Here is a 23816-nt window from a genome sequence, read left to right on the forward strand (position 1 = left end):
TGCCGTTGAACTGTGTTATTAATGCAGCCTGAATTTTAAAATGTCCAGGGTCTTAAAAATAAGGTTGTATCCTGACCTTAATAAAAACAACAAAAATTGGGGTAAAAATAATCTTAAGAGGTATTGACAACTCTTGACCTAGGGGTACCCCCAAGTTTGCGTTGTAGTTATGACAATAGTTATGACAATATTTAAGTCGCTGTAGAGTCATAAGTGCAGGTCTTTGGTATGTGGAGTTACTTTTGAAGTATGAGACCATGTTATGGTTCACAAGGTTGGCGCAAGGTTGGCGCAATATGCTGCCAATCAAACCAGGAACACCGGGGCGAACCCCTCTCTTTTCGATAAGCGCACTGGGTTCTTTAACATGCGTTACATAACACACGGGACCAACGGCTTTACGTCCCATCCGAAGGACGAAGCAATGGTTAAGTGTCTTGCTTAAAGACACAAGTGTCACGACTGGGGATTCAAACCCACACTCTGCTGATCAGAAACACAAGAGTTTGAATCCAGTGCTCTTAATCGCTCGACCACGTCACTTCCATGAAAGGCACACTGGACACCCTTCCATATCCCAACATATGCACAACATAACAAATCTCCCCCACCCTCCTGGTATCTGGGTTCTACCATCCTGTCACGGCCCCAACCCCAGGGGCCCCGTCCCCGCAACCTAAACCTTTCAGCAGACAACAAAAATAAAGAAGAAAAGTCAGTTTGTCTTTCTTTTAGATATGAGATGACATTAATTTATTATGACTTCTTAACTGCTGTACAGACAAGTCACAGCTACTAATTTTCACAAGCTCCAGTGCTGCAATATAACTCAGTATTAGACCTTAAACCATTGAAGAATGTACAAATTGACATGTAATGATAATTAGATATTCATAAATAATCTCATTAAACGCCTCCTGATGGGCATGGCTAAAGCCTAGTTCATACTTCTTGCCAATGCGAAGCAAATTTTGACACCACAGGGCTGTTTTTTCGCAGTGAACATTCCGCAAAAGTTGAACACAGCTCAATTATTGCTAACTATTCTTTGCTAATTTGTGATGTCAAAATTCTTAGCGCATTCGCAGGAATTCAGAACCTTCCAGGCTAAAGGAAAAAATCTCTTTCAGAAAATGCTGATTATTTGTTAATTACCATTTGTTGGGTTTTAATAAGATATCTGTGTACATATTGGCGAGATATACAGCTTTACTCTCAAGAAGAAAACTATCTGATCAGGGACTCTCTGATTGAATGAGGTCCTTGGTCAGATTTTCTCCTAAACAGTACTAAGGAAATAAGTAAAAATAAAACCATGGAAATGATATAAATGTAGAACTTTACCACGGAACCAGTTATTCGATGAGAGCCATGCGATGTACATACAACACTATCAATTTAGGACAGTTACCTTCCAAACCAATGGGAGACTTTTAAGACACTGGCAGCAGCAGACATAACAGTCTGTTTTTGCAGCTATTATCATGCTCAGTATTGGCACGCATAGGTATGAGCATGTGCACTGCAGGCAAGAGCTGTTACAAAAGGACCGTCCAAAAGTCTCCCATTAGTCACATTCAACTCGTACTACTTTTTTGTCCCAAACTTTCCGGCTCGCATTTGAAAACAAAAAACAAACAGAAATCCCCCAAACTACAAATTATCTTTTGAGAGTGAACATCTGTTCTTTCATATCATGGCAGTTTAATTTTGAGTTATAAAACTTCCGACCTAATAACTATGTATGACCTGGGAGTGATCACATAGAGCTGCTTAGCCTCATGTACACTGCTAAGCAAAAATAAGTGGGTATCAATAATAAACAAGTTTGCCTGTGGAGTTCTTTTTCATCAAAGAATCAGAAAGTACCAAGAATACAGTGCTTAGGACACTATCAAGAGCCTCGAAGGCCTTTCACTTTCGTATAATAACTACATCACGTACGGCACAGAGGAAAAATTCTACCCAGTGATGTTAACAAATAATGGGAGCCTTTTGGACTACTAGTTGGACCTTTCGAGATACTAGGTGGTACCAAACTTATTGGGTAAATCCATTGTCTCAGAAACTTGTGTATGCTCAGATGTTCTGTAAAGCGACATTAGTTATGTCTAGGGCAATCTAGTATTTTTTCCACAGTCTCCCATCTTGAAACTAACTTTACTCTTAGGTGAACAGCTAAAACTCTACCAGATTTCCTTTAGTTTGGCTGTGTTTGTTATTATAAAAATCATAAATTGTACACACCTAAAAATTGAGACAAACTTTGCAGAGTTGGTAAAAAGGAGTGCACAGTCCTACTGAGTGACATCAAAGTCTGCATTTCACTGAAAAACTAGTGAAACATTATGCAACAATCTACAATAAATACTAATAAAAGCACTTCTTAAAAATTAAAACATAATACCCGTTTGTTTAGGGGGGAACTTAAAATGAGCAAAAATATTTATACATAATTTCTCTTAAAACGTAGTTTGAGTGAATAAAATCCTTCTCTGAGCAACTTCAAGCACCAAGCTGATCACAGAAACCCATCATAAAACAGGTGTTTTGTTTTTAAAAAAAAAAAGTCCTGATAAAATTATACAAAAGAATCAATGATTGATAAAACCGTATGAAGATGAAGACAATAGCAATGTGGGTCTTTCATTTCCTGGGTCCAATCTCATAGAACTGGTCAAGCAGAAAATGAAACAGTTTTCTGCTGAGCAGAAATAAGCAGGATACCAGTGACAAGTTGTACTTATGACATGGTAATCTGGCTTGTAACCTTATTCTTGCAGGCACAAAATTTGTTGTGCTTAGCTACTGTTTGGGCATAAGCAGTTCTATGAAATTGGACCTTGGCCTTTGCCTGGTTTCCCGTCAAAATGTCTCCATAGAAATTTCAGTTTCTGAATGGGAGTACAGTTCTTTTTGCAAAATGGTAGTCTGGTGACAGACACCCATGTTCATAGGGTGCGTTCAATTAGCTTCCCTGGGTCGACCCCAGTCTGCCCCCAGTGTGTTCGAATAGCTTTGACGTCATTCCAGGGGCTCACCCCGGTCAGCCCCAAGTGCCCTGCTTGTGGAGTGGGTCACTTGGGGCTGGCCCGAGGTGCATGACGTTACCACGAAAGGGCGAGTGATCATTCGATTAGCTTTTGTCATGGGCTCAACCAAATGAGCACCGCATGGTCGACACAGGGAAGCTAATCGAACGCACCCAATATATTACTTGACTGTCATGTCTCCCTATCAGACACTATCATGCATACAAGAACCATTAAAGGCAAATTATACTTTTGGTATTTAGACCAGTTGATTGTTTTAATATAAATGTAGACAACATATGCAATAAATTACCCGGTTAAAAGATTGATTTCAAAAGGTGGTAACAATGTTGAGATATAGGCGGAAGGGTTTATGTTCATGTAGGCAGAACAATCTTTAATTGGAATACACAATCAAAGAAGTGTTTCATGCAGAGACGCATTTCAGATTTACAAGTTTCGAGGGAATTGTTTTAAAAGCTTGGTCAACAGCACTTGAGAGCTGTTGATGTTATCAAACATTTTTTGGAAAAGACACCCTTCCAAGAATTGGAGCTTAAGAGAAAGTGGTAGCTTTTCACCTGCAAATTTGAATCTGAGAAGGCCTTACTCAGGCATTTGAATCTGAGAAAGGTCTCAGGTATGTAGCCTTACTCAGGCATTTGAAAACACACAATTCTGTTCAACAAAGGAATGTTTTCTTTGTTATTTTCTAGCAATCTCAATGACCACTTGAGCCCAAATTTATACAGGTTTGTTACTAGGTGCGTAAATTGGGATACACCAAGTGAGGATTACACTAGTCCTTGACAATGAGCAAAAGTATACCCTGCCTTTAAGTGGACATACATGTAGTCTTCACTTCAATGTTGAAAGACAATGTCTGAAAAACAAACTTCATGAACAGTGAAAAGTACCACCCCCCCCCCAACAACAAAAGAACCAGCGAAGGAAAAATCTCCACCTATTTCATGATATTAATGTTGAATTTCGCATCCCACCCGAGTAATATGCCTGTGATTTTTTTTCACAGAATTCGAGTAAAGTACTGAATACACAGTGCTAACACACACCGATGTAAGGGTAAAACCAAAATAATATTGATTGTCTCTCATTAAATACAATTAAAACTTCTGTGTTACACAAATATTATTAAAAGTGACTGTTTGACCTGCAAACTCAAAATTGTTCCTGCAGGAAAAATAGAAGTACATTTCTGCATGCTAAACAATGTGAATATCTCACATTAGTACTGTTTTACTACTTGACATGACTGTAACCCTGAAGTTTTAAAAAGGAATTGAAATTTATCAATTTACGTTATGAAAGTGACTTTTTTTCTTCTACATTGATAAGAAAATGCTTTATAATCCAACATGAAATGCTCTGTGCTGAAAATTTTCCAAAAGAGTACTGACTTTTTAAGCAGCTAAAGATTGTTAACAATTATCTATTGTTGCAATTAGCCAACGCATATTTTATCAAGTCCAAATGTGTTGAATTACCATGTGCTAAAGCTGCCAGATTTAGATTTAGATTTATTTTGATTTCCCTGTGAATGATCAAACTAGAAAGCATGTTTTCTTTAAAGTTGTGTTGTTCCTCATTTTATATTTTTTTTTTAAATAAAAGTATTTGTCGTAAGAGATCTAGCATCTGGTGAACTCTTCCCTTTTCATTTTTGTTTGCTTCAGCCACCTTGACATTGCAACAGAGCACCTGTGTCATGCCCATCACTCAAATCAAATAACTTGACTCATTCACAATCGATACCTCTACACGACGGGGGCAGGCAGCCATGAATTGTTGCACACATGGCACGTATACACTATTCATGTTCGAAGGCAAAATAACAAAAACATGTTAAGTATCCCCGCCTGCTTCCTTTCCAGAGGCTGCCTCTTTTTTGTCTTTTTCCTTCTACGAATTAAGGATACATTTTAATGATCTTAGACAAAAAAATAAGTTTTGAAAAATTGCCAAGCTAAAAAAAGGCCTTCCTCCTTCCTTTTATCAAAAAAGCAGGACGCTTAACGTGTTTTTTTTTGTATTTGGCCTAACCATATTCAGTATTCAGATTGCACAAGGAGATAAAGAGACTGATGGCGGAGGATGGGGGGGGGGGTTGAGTTACATGATGAGCTTTATATTGCAGGTGTATCTTAGAACATAATGAATCAGTTCAGGTCTCCAGCCTTACACTGCACTGGCTGTGGAGCGTGATTATGCAAAAATTTGCGGCACCACTGCGTGTCTACGCTTATACATAATAGAGCTGTGATGGAATATGCAATTCCTGAAATTATCAACACCCAAAGCTGTGACATTACCACCCCTTGGTAATTGGCTTGGACCACAGTCAAAACAATCACACTTATTCAGTGATTTATTTTTCACAGGAACTTCTATTTTTGCACAACAGTAAGACAAGACTAGCACTGCCTCAGAATTTAAAGGTGTACAGTGAATGTTTTTCGGTGTTTTCTTATTATTGATATTTTTCCTAAGCATTTGACTCATGATTTCTGGTTTATGGAAGTTGTTAGAAGAAGTGGCTTTAAAAATCTTGTAAAATCTTTTCATACCTTGCTACATTTTACAACCATGCTAAATTTTAGCAAGGGACCCCTGTTAAATTGCTGTCGTGTGAACAACACTTTAGGTTGACTGTGTGTTTTGTGCTCAGCTCCACGATGTACACTCGTTTGACTTTTGGCAACCATGGTTAATACATACAACATCATCAGTTAAAGAAACTTGCATTTATCTAAACTTCTGTACAGCTAGTCACATATTGTGTATATCCTACAATTACATTTTAAAACACATTTTCGTAAACAGGTACACTTTACATTATTTCATATGAACAATAATACTGAGTTACTGTTCTGCATTTAAGATAATATATCTATAATTTTTGTTATATAATAATAATATGTAATAATTTATACAAAGATAATAATATAAACAGACTTTGTAACCAACGGTGACTTTATTACCCATATGTAGGTAACAGTGTTACCATTAATGTAATGTTAGTCACGGTCAGTGTCATAGACTGTCACTGTCACAGGTTCATTTCATTTAAATATATAAAACAATATGAGGTATTGTTTTTTTCTCAAGCTCGTTTGAAGCCCAATACCATGGCTCTATTTACTTTGATGCAGGAATGAAGTGACTGAAAGCTCACTTTCAATAGTAATTTTGTTTTTACATTGCTTTCTTTCATACTTTTCGTTCATTTTTAACTCTGTCTAGCACAGATGAATTTCAGTCCTTTGATGAGCTTTTAGTGTCTCAACCAATTGCAACTGCCAGCATATAACTTGTTTGCCAGAATATTGTGATTTTACCAGAAAGAACGCTGCATTAAGCAATGAGCCACTAATGATATTGAGCCCCAGTGTATTGGTTCTCAATCATGGTTTACAAGAAGCAGCTTGGCTGATGTCTGGATACCAACCAACCTCACAATAGTGGTGTCTTGGAAACTGATTGGAGTGAGCGGATGTAAAACTGACTGAAATCTTGCGGTCTGTGAGAACAACGTTCAATGATAGTGCTGTAATCACAAGTGGTTATTTGAAACATTCAGAGGCTGGGCCAGTGAGCGCCAGTGCATTGCTAGGTGGCAGCAGACTTACCAGGTAATTTCTTTGTTCTTGGTAATGGGCACATGCTCAGATCTACGTAAACAACGGAAATTTACCTGGTTAGTCTGCTGCCACCTAGCATTCTAAAGTCTCTCATTGGTCCTAATATTACAGACACATATTCAGTAGTGTTTTGCAACCTCAAGATTGGTCATACTTGGTACCCTTGTGTTTTGGGTATTTCAAAACTTGCTCTACATTTTGCAGCAATGTTGTCTGAGGAATTTCAAACCGAGTGTTCATTTGTAATCTACCAGGTACCAGACATTACAAATAAATTCAACTCATCACCAAAATTGCTGATAGCAGCTTGATAGGTTGCACACTGGCCCAATGAACCCAAACTAAGTGTATTAAAAGGCAGACAAGTTACAAGTTCTTGCACCTCTGTTCAGTCAATTACACATTTTGTTCACTCCATACCTTGGCTAATACACATTTTGACTGATGGTTAAAAACATTTAACAACAGGGTCTAAGTGTGTGAAATAACATTTCCTTTTAAGAGAACATTTAGTGGTTGCCAAAATTGGATTCAAGAATTATGTTTGAGAAACAAATCTCAAGTTAAGTTCACACTCAAGTCACTGGAGACTTCAAAAAAGAGGTTAACTATTTCGGCAACTCAAATTTGTTGCTGCCTAAAACCTCTGTTTGTGTAAGAGGACCGCTTGTTTCACACTTTTTTCTGGACAACCATTTTCATTTTTCCAACTTTGTTTTCTCTTCTTCAAAATGAAGCTCACAAAAACTCCTAGAAATGACTCCCTCGCTTGGCCATTTATAATTACACAATAATTTAAATTTGAAGATTGGCATCGGCAGTCGTGGCGACTGCTTCCCATTTTTTTACAACATCAACGATGCTTACCATAAAACAGCAAGAATCAGGTACAAAGATGTTTCAGGTGATGAAGCTGCTTAGCGACAACTTTCTCTGCTAAGCAATAAGCTATCTTGGAAACTGGTCGAAAAGCAGTACAAAGGCAGTACGACTCAGTTGCCCGTTTCTGCTTAGTGGAATTGTGCACTTTATGCTATTCAAGTCCTGGCAGAACTTCCATCCTCAGTGTGATACTTTACTAATGGTAAAGTATTTCTATACAAATGGTGCAGAAATATAATTTATGTTTGAAAACATCACAGTGTAAATATTACAATATACAAATACTGAAACATGACTCACATCCCAACGGAGTGAATCCAAAAATGTGAAAGAGGTGAATTTGAAGTTACCGATATTTCGGTCAGAGATTTATAATCGAAAACAGAAAGAACGTTACCATGAGGTTATTTTGTACCTCAAGTGGAACCAGCAAGGGAACAAACATCAAAGGTTTTTGCCGAGGCAACTTGAGCAAATTGACTAGGCGTTTGTCCTCAAAGTTAGCCTCCAATTAAGCATTTCTGCCTTGCTTGGTTTGAGGACATCATTCAAGGCAAGACCTTTTTTTCTTGTTAATGCTCTGAACAGCATTGCTAATGTCAAGAAATTAACCCTGCTCTCACTTTAACTCAAGAGAAGTTCGAAATCGGCTTTGCGATAATGGGCAATATCTGATGTGTTTCAAGGTTTGAAATGGTTTTGTCTGGGAAGTAGTTGATCGATATATACAAAAAACTCTCAAAATGAAAAAAAAAAATTTAGTTTTTGACTTGATTTCCCCTCATGGTTTTCACAATTGAAAGAATTTGTGATTGGACCTCCATTTTCGTTAAATATTGGCTGAAAGGCGTGCAACCCCTTCTTATAATCAACCAGTCAAACAAATTGGTTTGATCAAAATTATGCTGGCTGAAATGTAAAAAGACAGAATTTTTTCATCTTCGTCCAAGTCTGTCTGTGTCAGCCTTAAAGGCCAGCGTCTCAATTCCTTTTAGTCAACACATAGTGTCGCATTAAAAAAACAGTAGTTTCCGTCAGATGTGTCAATTGGAAAGATAGTTTTTCTTTTTTTCAATCTCTTCTCGTCTCTCGTCCTCAAACTAATGTCTCCTGGCCTTCCTTTGTTTTCCACTTGCCTTGCCATTGATCGCCGACTTTCTCTGGGCTGGTTGGACTTGTCGGACTTGTCGCTTTCTCCACAGGTAAATCCATATCAAAGTCTTCCTCCATGGCAGCAATTGGTACTTTGGCAATCCTCAGTTGCGGAGACTTTGGTGACGCGCGCCGTTGTATACAGGGGGAGATTGCACATGGCCGGGTCGGTCTGTTGCCGTCCGAGACACTCTGTGTCCTTCTGCCGTCAACAGGCAGCCATATTTGCTCCGACGCATCATCGTTAACCTTCCAAGGAGTCGGTAAGAGATCCGATGCATGCTTGCGTACCGTTCTAGGACTCCTCGACTGATAGGAAAGATCTAAATTCGGGGAGAGGGTTCCGCCACCTCCCTCCATGTTTGCCGGTGAGCTAAATTGTCTCTCGGGTGGGTGGCCTACGAGGGGGGAAACCGGGCCGGATATACGGCGAGGCGAGTGCGGCGACAGCGGGGAGAACACCTGTTTCTCGTTGGAGATTCCGCGAGTGAGTCTCGTCGGTGGGGATATCGTTGAGGAAGATGAGGAGTCCGTCCCCCACTGTGAGTTCTCGTCTAGATTCTCGCTGCTGTGTCGCCCTCGTTTGTTCTTGGCACCTGTTATGACAACGCTGCCCCTTTCCGGCTGCGACGGCACTGGGGTGCTCAGCCGGTCCTCACAACCTGTCCGTGCAATTTTGGGGCTGCTCGGGAAGCGGCTGTCGATGATTGGTGCCGCTCGAGGCAAAGACATAGACTTCTGTTTGGACTGCAGCATCTGTTCCCTGCTCATTTGACTTGGTTCCTCGTTGAACTCTGATGACTTATTCCGGCATGTGTAGAGATCATCTGGAGAGCTGAAGAGTCGTTGTTCATGTCCATGGAGGGCATGGAATGGCATGAGGATTTCCTCTGGTGTGCATGGGGGTGAGGAGCTATGGGAGCCCCCATCATCAACGAAGCTGGACTCCATCTCACCTGGCTCAATACACCTGGTGTGGTAGAAATACAAATCATAATCAGTAAGGGTTGTTTCCCACAGTACTTAAAGCCCGGATTATACTTCCTGCCAATGCCAAAGCAAAGCAAATTTTGAAGTCATAGGGCTGTTTTTGCAGCGAATGTTTCACAGGAGTTGAGCACAAGTCAACTTATGCGAATTGTTTGTTGCGAATTTGTGACGTCAAAATTTCATATCATATCCGCATTTGCATTTGCAGGAAGTATGAACCAGGGTTCAGTATATCCCTTTTTTCAGAATCTGTAGCAGGTCGCATGGAATAAAATTGTAGAGCAATCAAATATCAAAACTCTTTCCTAAAATTATTGCTCTGAACGGCTGAAAGTTCCCGCAAGACTCAGAAAGGAAGCATTGTTTTATAACTATGCTACTTTGAAGAGCATGAGTCAAACCCATCAGCTATTATCGCAAATGTAAGGACTATTCAAGTATGGTGTTACTGCAAGCCTTACTGTGTTAAATCAATCAAACCTGTAGGCTGTGGTTACTCAATGAAATTGGTCTTTTAGTAGTTTTCTTGACCCTGAAAAGAGCTATAACCGACAGCTTCAACAGAGTTGTTGTGACATGTTGTGGGCGGGCGGTTTTGAGTACCAACTCAAGCGTTGGTGTTTCTGATCAGCAGAGTGTGGGTTTGAGTCCCTGATATGACACTTGTGTCCTTGAACCTAATACTTTACCATAACTGCTTTGTTCTTTAGATATGACAATAAAGCTGTAGGATGCATGTACTAAGATTAGTAGTGCTCGTACAAGAAACGTTTCATACAGAAATGATTCTCAGTCTGAAATGCTTTGAATCTCCCTCTCTAAAACCACATTCCTTTGAAGGGAATTGTTTCTCAAAATGCAACACATCATCAACAGCTGCAGGGCTTAGGACCAAGTTAGTTTTTATGGTAATTAATTTTTGGAGTAATTACCAAAGGTAAACCCTCCCTCAAAGCTTTTTTTAAGAAGATAATAATTTCAGCAACAGATAATATTTTCAGGAAACTTTCATGAGCAAATACTTAGAGAGGTGTGCGGTAACACTTTGTAAAAATCTCCATTTGAAAAGTGTTGGTTCTAAAAAGAACCGATGGTTAACGACTCAATGTTTGAATCAGTATGCTCTGATCCTCTTCATGAGAATGCTGGACTTTGTTGCTGGATGCTGCCCAAGTACTTGGCTGACTGGTGCGCGAAACAACAATAAATACATAATGTGGCATTCTAGACGAATCTGCTCAGAAATATTTGTCCATCCTCAACAGTTGTGTGTGCTTTGCATTGAGCTCTATGCATGACAATTATGGTTCTTACCCGAGTGCTACTGCCCTCTTTGTCAGAAGATAGTCCAGGGCTTCAGGATCTGTTTCGTAGGCAATCCTCAAAACACTATCCTGGATTTCTGCAGGCACCTTCACGGGGAAAACAGGAATTCAAAATTGATCATTGATAACAACCAAATAAATACAAATTATTGCAGGATCAGTAATTTTGAACCTTTTACATAAATTGGTTTCAATCTGTTCATTTGTTATACTAGGCTTGTTTTTACACACACCAGTTATTGTGGTATTTATTGTGGGGTGTTGTGGTCGAGCAGTTAAGAGCACTGGACTTGAGCTCTGGTGTTTCTGATCAGCAGAGTGTGGATTCAATGCCCAGTTTTGGCACTTGAGTGAGACACTTGCTTTGTCCTTTGGCTGTGACATTACACTGAATTTGTATTGCGTGTAAAAGAACCTGGACCACTTATATGCCTAATGGAAGAGTAAGGGTTAGCCCGGGTGTTCCTGGTTCACATAAAGCAGGCACCCTTTTTTATACAGGTTTCCTTGAGCTACAGTGGTAAGATTCACTATTATGAGGCATAATAATGACATACAGGGAAATGAATCAGTTTATAAAGGAGTTTACCCTTCTGGAAAGTAAACCCATGCCTCATTTCAAGTTTAAGAAGCCAACTTTGCTATCACCAGAGATAGGATAAACACTTGGCTTATGCTGTAGATAACCTTACCTAGTACCTAAACAAACAAACCTAATTTTATCCACCAGACCTTTCTATCCCCCCAATGCAAATGAGGTCTCGACACCTACGTTCAGTACCTGCCAAAAACACCTACTTTAACCCTTAGGTGGCTTCGGTCTACCCCTTCACCATGGGCGAGCACAAATTCACCCATTCATGAGTTACAGCCAGGCATATCTACTCGTTAATTACAAAAACAACTCCATCAATTGAACCTTTACAAACTCCCACACCAATACCAAGAGGCAATCAATAGATTCAACCCATTATATCCTAAATCAAACAGGGTGCACTGCAGCCTACAAGCCAGGAACTCGACAATGAACGCCCACCCAAACCCATCAGCAATTAACCCATCTCAACCCACCTGCAAATACCATCTCCTTTGGTTCAGCCAATACACCTCAATGAATTCTACAACCATTTCCAAACACCCACAGGCACCTAGTGGTCCTTCAGACACCCAAAATGATTACCCATTTCCATCAAGCCAGACAATATCTCCTAAAACAATAAACTACAGAAACAACCCGGGCAATCTCGGTGGTCTAGTTGGTAAGACACTCTAGAATTGCAAAGGTCATGGGTTCAAATCCAACCCGAGTAATATGCCTGTGACTTTTTTCACAGGCAAAGTATACAGTGCTAACACCAATCGGTGTCAAACAGAAACGCTTTACAGATTTCTTTTTTTTTTAGAATCCCCCTCTCTAAAACCACAATCCTTAGAAGGGAATCTTTCTCATAATGTTACACATTAATTATCAACAGTTCCAGTGCTTCTTACTAAGTTAGTTTAACATTTTTGAGTATTTACCAAAGGTATACCTTCTCTTTAAAGACCCTTACTAGGTGTTTTTTGAAAGCTCAAACTCTGGTTTATTTGATGATTAAATAGATACAGTTTTGAGTCTTAACAGGAAATGGCTGGATTTTGGCGAGGAAGGCATAAATGTCACCTCCATTTGTTCAGCAATACATTATTTCCCCACACTGAATCAACAAATCCTTACCAAAAACACAAACAGATTCCCTAAACTCGATTATCCCACTCAAACCCTGCCAAAAGATCACCACCTTTTGTTATTCAGCAATTCTTAAAGGTATCATACAGGAGTGATAAGGATTAAATACACCATATAGTGTGAAAGCTTCACTGACTACGAGGTTCATACTAAAGCTGATTAAAAATCTTTTTTTTTAAATCCTCTGAAATTAAGTCATAGTCAAGACAACTAAATCCAAACCCACCCCCCCCCCCACCACCCCAAAACATAAATAAAATGCAATTGTGCATGATTTTTCCTTATTTTTTCCCGGACTCTCACAAAAGATTAAGACCACATTATTACAAATACATGTATGTTTTTTCATGTAAATGGTTGATCATACAAAACATGAACACTCTCTGTGACTATTTTGTCAGCTCTCTGTCAATTCTGTAATATACCTTTAATTACACTGCATAGACTTTGACAACCCAAGCACCCAGAGAAACCCACTGGCCTCATAGCCAATACATATGACATACCCAATCCAACCCACCTGAAATATAACATCCTTATTTTCAGCCATAGTTTGCACCACACTTATGACCTCTCTGCTCTCCTCTACCTGCTCAGAGGCTTCCTGAATGGCATGTGCATCCCGCTCCTGACCCCCTTTTGTCTTCCGCAGAATGTTTGGGCCAAACAACGTCGCCAAATTATGGGTGTCCATCTTGTTGCCTAGAACCTTTAAAATGAAATTGGCATAAAAGTTAACAATACTTAATTGAACATTTTTAATGTAAAATATATCACATAACGATATGTTGGCATAAATTAACATTCTCTCTTGGGTGAACAAAAAGTGATATTCGCAGAACTTTGAATTCCATTTTAAACATTTTATTGTAGGATCGGAGCAAAGGGTAAACGGTTAAAAAAAATATAGAATTTTGGGTTGAAGAAAGACCAATTAATTAGAGTGGGACTCAAACAATAACATGCCGGCGCTCTACCAACTGAGCTATATACGTTCGGGATGCCAGTCAAAAGCCTTTCAACCTATAACTGCTGTCAAGTGTATGATACAACCTGGGAAGAGACAGTATAGGGTTCAACTTTAGGGGATGCGCCTTAAAAACGTAGGCATTGGACACAGTAGGTGTTTAGAAACTAAAACATTATTTTAAACTGAAAATCTAAACCTTAGACCAAAGCCACCTTAAATAAGGAAAAACCTAGTGAAGTCAATATTGTAGCCTGAATTTAGGAACTTATTCCTACATTTTCTTTGTTTAATTTGTTGCGTGTAAATAAGATGCCTGCATTTATTTGTAATTTGGTGGTGTCGATTGAAGAAACCATTTTTTCTCTAGATTTGGTTTTGGACTTTGGGAGAACCCGGCTTTGTGACACTGTGGTTTGAACATCACAGACTGGAAACCTATACTAACCTCATTTCCGTCTTCATCGACGGTGTCGAATGCGTTAATGGCAACTTTATTGAGGAAGTCCAGCAGAGCAAATAGGGTGTCACGATTGGCTGTCGGGAGGAGGTACACCAGGAGCTGTAGCGCCCTCAACCTCTGCTCCATGTTATCTAACCCTGGTAGATACATCGTCAACAAAGATCATTAAATTTTAAATGTATCTTTATAAACAAGATCTGGTGTAGTTCTGTAGCTGTCAATACCCAAACAAATGCTTCAGGGAGCCACTTTGAAATACATCTTTACCCTCGCTGACGTGTCCAAAACGGTGATTTCAGCTACAGCTCAAAAAAGCTGATCTAGCCGTAGCTGTAGCTGAAGTCACCATTTCAGATACGGCCTAGGGTAAAAAGAATGTCAAAAAGCCATTTAAGAGTTTGATTTGAACAATGTCTGGTACAATGACTTGCTTAGTCACAGTGTACTGCTTACATTTGAATTCCTCAGACTATAGAGACAGTTGCTATGTCAAATGGTTCGGGAGCAAGCTTTTGCGTAGCAACCTCCAGATGAGCCATAAGCATCCATTCAAAACTATGTAAGGGTGTTCACTGTCTCTTACGTAACAATGCAAAAGCTTGCCCCTAATCATGCGACATAGCAACTGTCTCTATAGTCTCAGGATTTAAAATAAATAAGTGGTAACTTGTGATCAAGCACGTCATTGTATCGGACAATATTAAAATCTGACACGCAAATGGCTTATTGACTGTTTTATTTGTATCTAGTTGTTTAAAGAGGGACTCTAAGGTAAACCTAATTTTTGTGATTCACAAATTTTTCCAATAAATGGAGTCTCATGAAAGTTCCGACAAAATTACAAGACTCTAATCTCAGACAAAAATGGCGTAAAATGTCATTGATGCAAGTGTGCATAGGAAACATTACACCATGACAATTTTGTTAAAAATTGTCAAATCTACACTAAATTCTATTCAATCTAATTCTCTGATCCAAAGCCACTGTGTAAACATTACATGTTACAAAATGCTACTCTGCTAAATTGAAAATGTGACAGTATACAATGTAAGTGTTAAATAATGATGAGCACTCCGGGGATGACTTACTGGTACAAGCAACGAACGTGGGATACAGCTCTCTCGTCAGCAGAGGCTCCGGTAGGTCACGGAAGAATTCCTTGAGCAGCGCCCCGACATCGTGAGGGTTGTTACTCTCGTTCATACCAATCTCCGTTCCTGCATCAAAATCTTCACGCAGCTGTAGGTACAAATAGAAAAAATTATTAAGAATGGATTGATTTCGGTTTTTTTGTCCTCATTTATCTTGAAAAGACCTTATGCACATGATGTTATATCAGTAGGGCGCCCTCACCTAGAGGTCAAAAAGCGGCCACTTACTGGTCAAACCTGTGGGCCGTGCATACAATTCTATGCGTTTCCATTGTTTCGCCATGGTCAACAGACATGTAGTATCTTTAAGATGGTGGCTGGGTGATGTCATTGCACAAGGTCTATATATCTCGAGAAAATAAAATTAGCTGTTGCAAACTGCTTAACACCCAAAAGGATTTATGTCATAAATTCAAAAAAGAAATTTAACTGCCAGTATTTCGACCCGAGCAGAGTCTTTCTCGAAGGCTAAATGACAACATAACAAGGCTAAATGACAACACGACAAACATTAACAGGTAACTAAGGGCCCCCCCCCAAAAAAAAAAAAAAATTGATCGTTCGGGTTTAAAAAAAAATATAGAAGGATGATGGCCTTTTTATTTAGGATTTTTTTTTTTTTTTTTCAAGATGGCAGCTTTGTATTTCAAATCAGACAGGCCACCAATTCCTCAGTTTGAACCCACCACAAACTTATTTTATATCTATTTGTTTCATGAGGACCCGGATTATTACAGATTCGCTGGTAGGCATTCACTATTCACTGATATTGTTTTATGAAACAGCCGGCTACACGTGTTCGAGAGCATCACGTTTGATTCGGGAAAAGCTCCTACGCCAGTCCTTTTGAAAAGGATGCGGGCGTGGATGATCAACTGGTATTTTTTTTATTTGGGCCTAAGTGCAGTTCAACATAGGCATTCGACTCAAGGGGGCAAAGGGAGCAACTGCCTACCCAACAGGCACAGCAAGAAAAAAGAAGAAGAAAAAACAGACAGAGAAAGCAAGAAATACTTTTTATCCCGTGTTAGAAATTGTATACGATTCATGCATGAATTGTTTCTCATATTTCTGAGGTTGGTGTCCATTCGTGAATGCTGCGGCCAGAGATGTGGTTGGTACCCGTTGTCACCTCGCTATTAAAATAAGGATGGATTCATTGTTCTTGTGAAAATACTTAAACTCAGTGGAGCTGAAGGTAGGAATTGATATTCCTTTTAAAAGATGGCAGATCATAGGATGAAGGGAAACATGCACCAGGCATGTTTGTGACCTTCATTACATCTTTCTTTACAATTTTGCTTGTAAAAATCTTGCTACGTGTACTTGAAAATTTCACATTATATTTTGGACGGGGGAATTACATTAATGTTGTACCAGAGCACCCAGCATTTAGTAGGTTTCACGGAATTGGATTTGCTTTTACTTTAACATCATCAAGAAACCCTGAATAAACTCCAGTCAACAACACTGGATTTCTTGTGTGGGTTGTTTGTGACATTCTGTTTGTTGAAGATAAAAGGTTAGGGTGTAGGGTACAGCAACCCTTGCCGACATTTAAGTCAGAGACATTTCAATACTGTCAAACGTGGAGAACAAAAAAACCTGGAAAAAAAACCTTAGATTTTCTTGACAACTTATGGATCTTTTTCCTTAGGTCCGTCTGTTAATCCGTCACCCAAACTAACGTCTTTACTTTCCTAATCCCACGCATCTGGGATCATCTGTCATTCAATTGGACGCGGCCAATCTCATTAAGACATGACAACTCCTTAGGGCAGGTACTAAGTTAAACCGGAGAAGTCGCTTGGCAGGGGACAGACAAAGACAAAAAACAAAGAAACATAATATGGGAAAGGTCTTTAAAAATGTGGCAGCCTTACAGCCCCTGGCTTTCCGAGTCTGTCTTTTTGTCGCTTCTAGCGCCACTCTGGTGAAATTTCATATATTAAAAAAAAAACTTGCAACAGACAAATAAATGTATGGCTCAACTGAAAGTCATGAGCTATTTAGGGGCCTTCTTATTTTTGCTTTGCTTTGAGCATTTGAGCATGTTTTTCTAGCAGGAAACCAGTCAGTAATGGTACACAGGATATTGATTGTTGGCTGGTTATGTTATTCTTGTAAACTTTTTGTACTTATCGATAATTTGTGTGTTTAAAGCCATTGGACACTATTGGTAATTGTCAAAGACTAGTCTTCACAGTTGGTGTATCTCAACATACGCATAAAATAACAAACCTGTGAAAATTTGAGCTCAATCGGTAGTCGAAGTTGCGAGATAAAAATGAAAGAAAAAACACCCTTGTCACACGAAGTTGTGTGCTTTCAGATGCTTGATTTCGAGACCTCAAATTCTAAATCTGAGGTCTCGAAATCAAATTCATGGAAAATTACTTCTATCTCGAAAACTACATTACTTCAGGGGGAGCCGTTTCTCGCAATTTTTTATACTATCAACCTTTCCTCATTAGTTGTTACCAAGTAATAATTATGTTGAGTAACTACCAATAGTGTCCACTGCCTTTAAGCAGCTCTATGAATCTTCGCCCAGGGTTACATAAAAGAGCAAAATACAGCGTCTTACATTTTGGTTGGTTAAGTTTTGTAGATGCAGTAGATAAAGTAAGTTTAATGAGAAAAATATTCCCCCTGTAAGTCACGCAAGGTGTTCAGATCTAAGAAAAAATACTCAAAAAGAAAAAAAATTATAACTATTTCTATCATAGCCAAATTTCATAATAGAGCTGCCTAAGCACAAGAAGTAGCTTAGCACAAGAAGATTATGCTTACCAGAGTAACGTTACCAGCCAAACTACCACATGTACAATTTGTTTCTGCTTAACAGAATAATGCTTTCTGCTTTTTTTGCAGCTTTATGAAGTTGGGTCCAGTTCATTAACAGTAAAGGGTTTTATTTCTCAATTGCCCCTATTGAAAAAGCCACTAGCACACATGTGGCTTTTTCAAAAGCAAGTTAAGCGTCTTTCATTTTGCCTGAAACAAAACTGTTGCAAGATATTGGGGCTTTTAACAAAAAATGCATAGATTTCAGGAAACAATATCGTTTGCAATTCATAATTTATTGTAGTGATCCGGACAGTCGATCAAATATCCGACTAACCAAAAGTGGATCTCAATCCCAAATCCCTCAGTAAATCAGACAACCTTTGTTCTCGGAGAAATAATTGATACCTGCGATTTTGCCCTGAGCGAGTTTGTTTTTTAAAGGCTCCAGTGCCTAATAGATAATTAATTGTTAGCATAAAAACTTACTTGGTAATGAGCAATGGAAAACTGTTGATAGTATAAAACATTGTGAGAAATGACTCCCTCTGAAGTAGAGGTAATTTCTCACTCAAATAATAACAGTCTTCAGCATAGATCCTTATATTTTGCATCTGAAAGCACACAAAGTAATGCAACAAGGGTGTTTTTTTCTTTCCTTATTTTCTTGCAACTTCGATGACCAAATGAGCCCATATGTTCACAGATTTAATATTTTATGCATTATGATGGGAATCACAAAGTGAGAACACTATTATTTGACAACCAAACTTGTACAGTGCCTTTAAAAAAAAGAAATCACTCCAAATTACCAATAGTGTCCATGCCTTTAAAGTAGAAACATAGAGAGGATGAGTGAGAGAGAGAGAGAGAGGGAGAGGGGGTGGGGGGTGGGGGGGGGGGTACGTGGGATGCAAGTATCCACCATAAGACCTCATCATGAATTACATGAATGGCTGAGTCAGTGGTCGGGCCAAGGTTTTTTCTACTCAAAGGAGGGAATTCAGGGATCAATTTGTACATTTGAATATTGATCACATTAAGGCCCTGTTTATTGATTTGACACTAGACTCACTAGATGATTGTTACCCTGTTTAGCCACACAAATATTAAGTTTAGTTTGTGAAACTGCTATTCTACTCTTTTGGGTATGATATGTTGCCCTTGGTTGAAACATTTTAGGTAGGGACATTTCATTTTGTTTTATGTACACATGGTGTTGGTTTTAATTGACTTTTCAGGTTATTTACTTATAGTTTTTCTGATTTTTACCCAAAGGCAAAACCAAAGAAATGTACATCAGACTTAAGTAGGAAGAATATCCTGCATGTATTGTTTGAAACAATAATTTCTAGCATTCCTTACTCTCTAGATTAGCAGCTCTTGTTCACAGAAACTTAACAGCAGAATATTTTAACTACACTTGTCGCAATGAAATCAAATTCTTGTTATGTGTAAGTTAGGTGGGTGTCATAAGTTGCAGACACAATTTGCAGACACAAGTTGCAGACACAAGTTGCAGACACAAGTTGCAGACGCAAGTTGCAGACACAAGTTGTAGACACAAGTTGCAGACAGAGACAAACCTTCAGGGGAGAAAAGACTAAATCCATTTTGTTACTTAATGGAACAGCAGGTTTTAAACAGACTTGCACCTACTTCACGCTCTCTGAAGATATCAAGAAACAATCACTTTCAATCGATTTGAAGTGTAAAATGAGAAACAAGACTTCTAGAGTAACATTCCATACATGTATTGGTTGATCTATTCTTGTCGGCCATCAAGCTACTACCATTAAATAGTGACAACAAAATCCAAAAGTAAAATACCTCCTCCTTGTTTCAATCAATAAACTTACATCATTGGTGACCACCCGGCACGACAGACTAGTCAACTGTGCCATCGTATACGGAAAAAGAGTTTGTTTTCAAAGAGACAAGTAGTTAAAAGATGACACAACTAAGAAGTTCTACTCTTGAGTTGGTTTATATCTAAAACCAAGAGAAGTAACTCAAAACTTTTTTTTATTGTTGGCTACCATTCTTGAAGAGGTTGTAAGATGCATTTCAAAAGCTGAACAATGCAAGAGTGACTGCAAACTGTTACATTATGTTCTCTATATTTTTATAACTGAGAAACTAAATACAACAGTGACGACACTCTCTCTGTAATCCAGCTCCAGAAAGCAGTCCAGGATGGGAGATAATGAATGAAACATTTATCTAGTGCTGCTTTAGAAGAGTCTGAAGAGGTTTCTCATAGCACTAAGTGAAGATTACCGGCAATGAACGGCCACTCAGGGGAAAAGATCATAATGGCACTTCAGTTAAAGTGAGAGTTTAAGAGAAACAGCTTCTTGTGGAGTTTTGGACGCAGGAGTGTGGTTATTGAAATGCCCTAAAAATAGGATTTCAAGATGCGGCTAACCATGAGACGAGGCACCATCATTCTCTTCGGAATCGTAAATGGACTTATCATCTTTATGAATTATCGAGCGTATAACTTAGACTCTCTGCGTGTTATGTCATCGGACTTCATCCAGGACAAGGTGGACTACTTCAAGAATCTCATGGGACGCCAAGATGGCGATGAGGATTATATCAGCTACACGTACGAACGGCCCCGTAGGAAGTCACTGAACTGGGGCAGTATAGAAGGAATACACAAAGCCTTGCCCGCTTACGAGAAAATGCGAAGGGTCTTGTCAAGTCTCCACGACTACAAGACGGTCTTCAACCACAACATAGGCTACGTCGGTATCACCCGTGAGATGCTGCGTTTTAAGTCGGTCCCGAACGTTGGCGACAGTGACCACTTGAGTGCGCTGTTTGTTGATGTCTTGCAGACGAATCGCAGCCTAAAGATTGGGGTGATTGGGGGAACCCTCTCTCAGAATAACGTCTGCCTGACAAAGTCATGCGCCTACATCGATCTTGTCGCAAAATGGCTGACGGAGATACTGGACACCTCCGTGACGGTGCACAACGCGGCAATCAGCAGCACGAGCAGTGAATACTTCGCCTGGTGTCTGCAGCCCCACTTGGACGTTTTGAATATGGACATCATCATATGGGAGTTGGCCACAGAGGATTACGTCAACCGTGAACTCTACCTGAGGTACGGTCTGACAAGCGCCGGCTGGCCCCAAGAGGAGGTAACGCGCCGGATCCTGGATCTCCCCAACAAACCCTACCTCATGTACTTCAATTTCCTCTCGGCAGAGAACATCCGAAAACGGGACTGCGTCAATTCAGAGTACTTCTCTGGACGCCATCTTGGTAAGCACTACAACGTGACATCCATCAGTTGGTGCAACGCAGTCTGTACCAGACTATGGAAATACGGTTTCACCCCAGACGATCTCATCTACACGGACGACCTCCTGAGCGAGACGTCCCACCAACAGGGGGCGCTGTTTATCATCAACTATTTCCGCCTGATCCTGGAGCAGGTGACACTTGACGTTATGAACAAAACCAAATCCGACGAGAGCTACATAAGGAATCTCATTAGACTGCACGATCGCTTCGTCCAGAATACCTATGGTCTGAGTTTGGAACCTGTCGCTAACCAACCCATAAAACCATCCAACTTTCAAAATACTTCCATCGCGCCATTATTCTCCCACATCGTGTTAAAGGACACAAAATGCTGGCCTGTATCCAAACCTCAGTATGTCAAGGGTCAAGCCCTCCAAGCAATCCAGACCAATGGTTGGGAGCTCGGTTACTCTCACAACGAGAATTGGTACATGAGTACCGGGACAAACCAACGCATCATATTCAAAATTAGCATTCCTCCGCACCAAGACAATCTCAATGCCACTGTTGCCATAGCTCTCGTAACCTGCAACTATTGTGGCCAGGCCCTGATGTGGCTCAATGATATGTTTGGGGACGCCAAGCTCATCAATAGCAACGCAAAGCGTCACATTTTTGCAGTGCGTGTTATCTTCACCGGTGTACCGCCCGGTGATTATACGGTTTCTCTCAAGGCCATGGAGGAGAAACCCTTTAAGATTGGAGCCGTGATGACCTCGTACGACGACAAGCAAAGCAATGAAACTGTGTCCGACGAGACAAAGGTGGAGTTTGGAGGACCAAGAACGTGGGGTAAACTGAAACAACTGAACTGAATAATTTAATCAATTCTGGATTATTTTGGGTGCAAGAAGGAGATATAAAATGCCAAAAAGGGATGTTGAATTTTGAAGAAGGGTTTGTGGATCATTTTAGCAATTCTGAACTGAACTGAATCATTTTAGCAATTCTGAAACATTTTGGGTGCAAGGAGATACAAAACACAAAAAGGGACGTTTTTAAAGAAGGGTCTGTGAGTGTACAATAAGATTTTTATCAGGATGAAGAAATAAACCAATCTCCTCAGATGTCAGAAAGCATGATCTTGTAACCCATATTTAATAATAATTATATTAAAAAATAACCAGATCTGCCAAAGACTTATATCTCAATGTTTAAAAATAAGTTTAACATAAAGACATTCAGCATCAGTATCAAGGAAATAATAGCATAGCATAGATACTTATATGCGGATTTGCGTATTATCTTAAAGTAGACTTGAATTATTGATTCTGATTGGTCAATCCATTGGAACAATAAAGTGATATTAAACTAAATTTTTGACACATTTGTGACTCTGCGTACTACAGTATTTTAAGCTGCGCATTAAGTTTGCTTAAAGATAAATCCGTTATCGCATGTGCGGTTGTGGAGTTTGGAAAAATATAGCGTGCCTGTGTCCCATATCCAACTTGGCCGATGGGATGCAAAAGGGCTATACCTTTCTGTATTTGACTTGCACTTGGATGATAACACTGGCATATTGATGTATAAAGGCACTGGACACCTTTGGTAATTGTCAAATGAAAATTTTGACTCAATAGGTCATCGAATTTGCAGAAGAGAATAATGAAAGAAAACCAGCCTTGTTGCACAAATTTGTGTGCTTTCAGATGCCTAAGAAGCGGAGCCCTTTCTCACAATGTTTTGTTGCTCATTACTAAGTAAGTTTTTACCAAAAGTGTCAAGTGCCTTTAAACCACAGTATCTGTTTGACTTTGGGGGTATAACTGATAATAACTAGCCACTGAAATTCACACCTTAATTGAAATTACATATGCTTTATCAAAAAGGTCAACACGCTAATTGCCAGCGCTAAAGTAAGGTCAAAATTCAAACAAATATTTGCAATTATTTATCGGAGCAAGGCTGTTGTGTTTTTATATCCAGAACTGATCAATCCACAGAATCCATTCCTGATTGGGTTTCAAGCTCAAGGTTGGAGACTATTATAAATTACAGACTTAGTATTTATTTCTTCATGTCACTGTGCCGTGAATCTTGTCAACAGAGGGCTATTGTTTTGAGCAAGCGCCATGAGAGTTTCACAGCAGATCGGGGCCCAATTTCATGGCTCTGCTTTACCGAAAGCAAAAAATCGGCGCTTGCAGAGACAGGGGATTCTGCACTTATGTCAAGCATATATTGGACAGGTTAGCAGGACATTTCTGCTGGTTTGGGTTTCATAAAAATTTGATCATTATACAATTGTTGCACACTGTGACGAGGTCCATGGCGTTTTGTACATTCGAGGGGGGAAATGGAACCCGAGGCGAAATCGACCAACGCTGGGAACGATCAAGGTGATGTACACCGGTG

The 23816-nt window shown here is 39.5% G+C and overlaps 1 protein-coding gene across 2 annotated transcripts in view; it reads right to left on the reverse strand.

Moving 5' to 3' along the window:
• Positions 1-4120: 4120 nt before the first annotated feature.
• LOC117293366 (rho GTPase-activating protein 6-like) overlaps positions 4121-23816 on the reverse strand; it is a 58009-nt gene continuing 38313 nt past the window's right edge. Inside the window, exons 5-10 of one of the 2 annotated variants that reach the window (XM_033775661.1) lie at positions 15288-15438; positions 14185-14336; positions 13290-13478; positions 11030-11127; positions 8710-9695; positions 4121-7786 (exon numbers count right to left, since the gene is read on the reverse strand). In XM_033775661.1, coding sequence (XP_033631552.1) covers positions 7770-7786; positions 8710-9695; positions 11030-11127; positions 13290-13478; positions 14185-14336; positions 15288-15438 — 1593 coding nt within the window. In that variant the 3' untranslated portion in view covers positions 4121-7769. Of the gene's footprint in view, positions 9696-11029; positions 11128-13289; positions 13479-14184; positions 14337-15287; positions 15439-23816 lie in introns of both variants that reach the window. The other variant, XM_033775660.1, reaches the window with a different exon arrangement.

The sequence above is a fragment of the Asterias rubens genome, chromosome 8 (genome assembly GCF_902459465.1).
Source record: "Asterias rubens chromosome 8, eAstRub1.3, whole genome shotgun sequence".
Classification (NCBI taxonomy): domain Eukaryota; kingdom Metazoa; phylum Echinodermata; class Asteroidea; order Forcipulatida; family Asteriidae; genus Asterias; species Asterias rubens.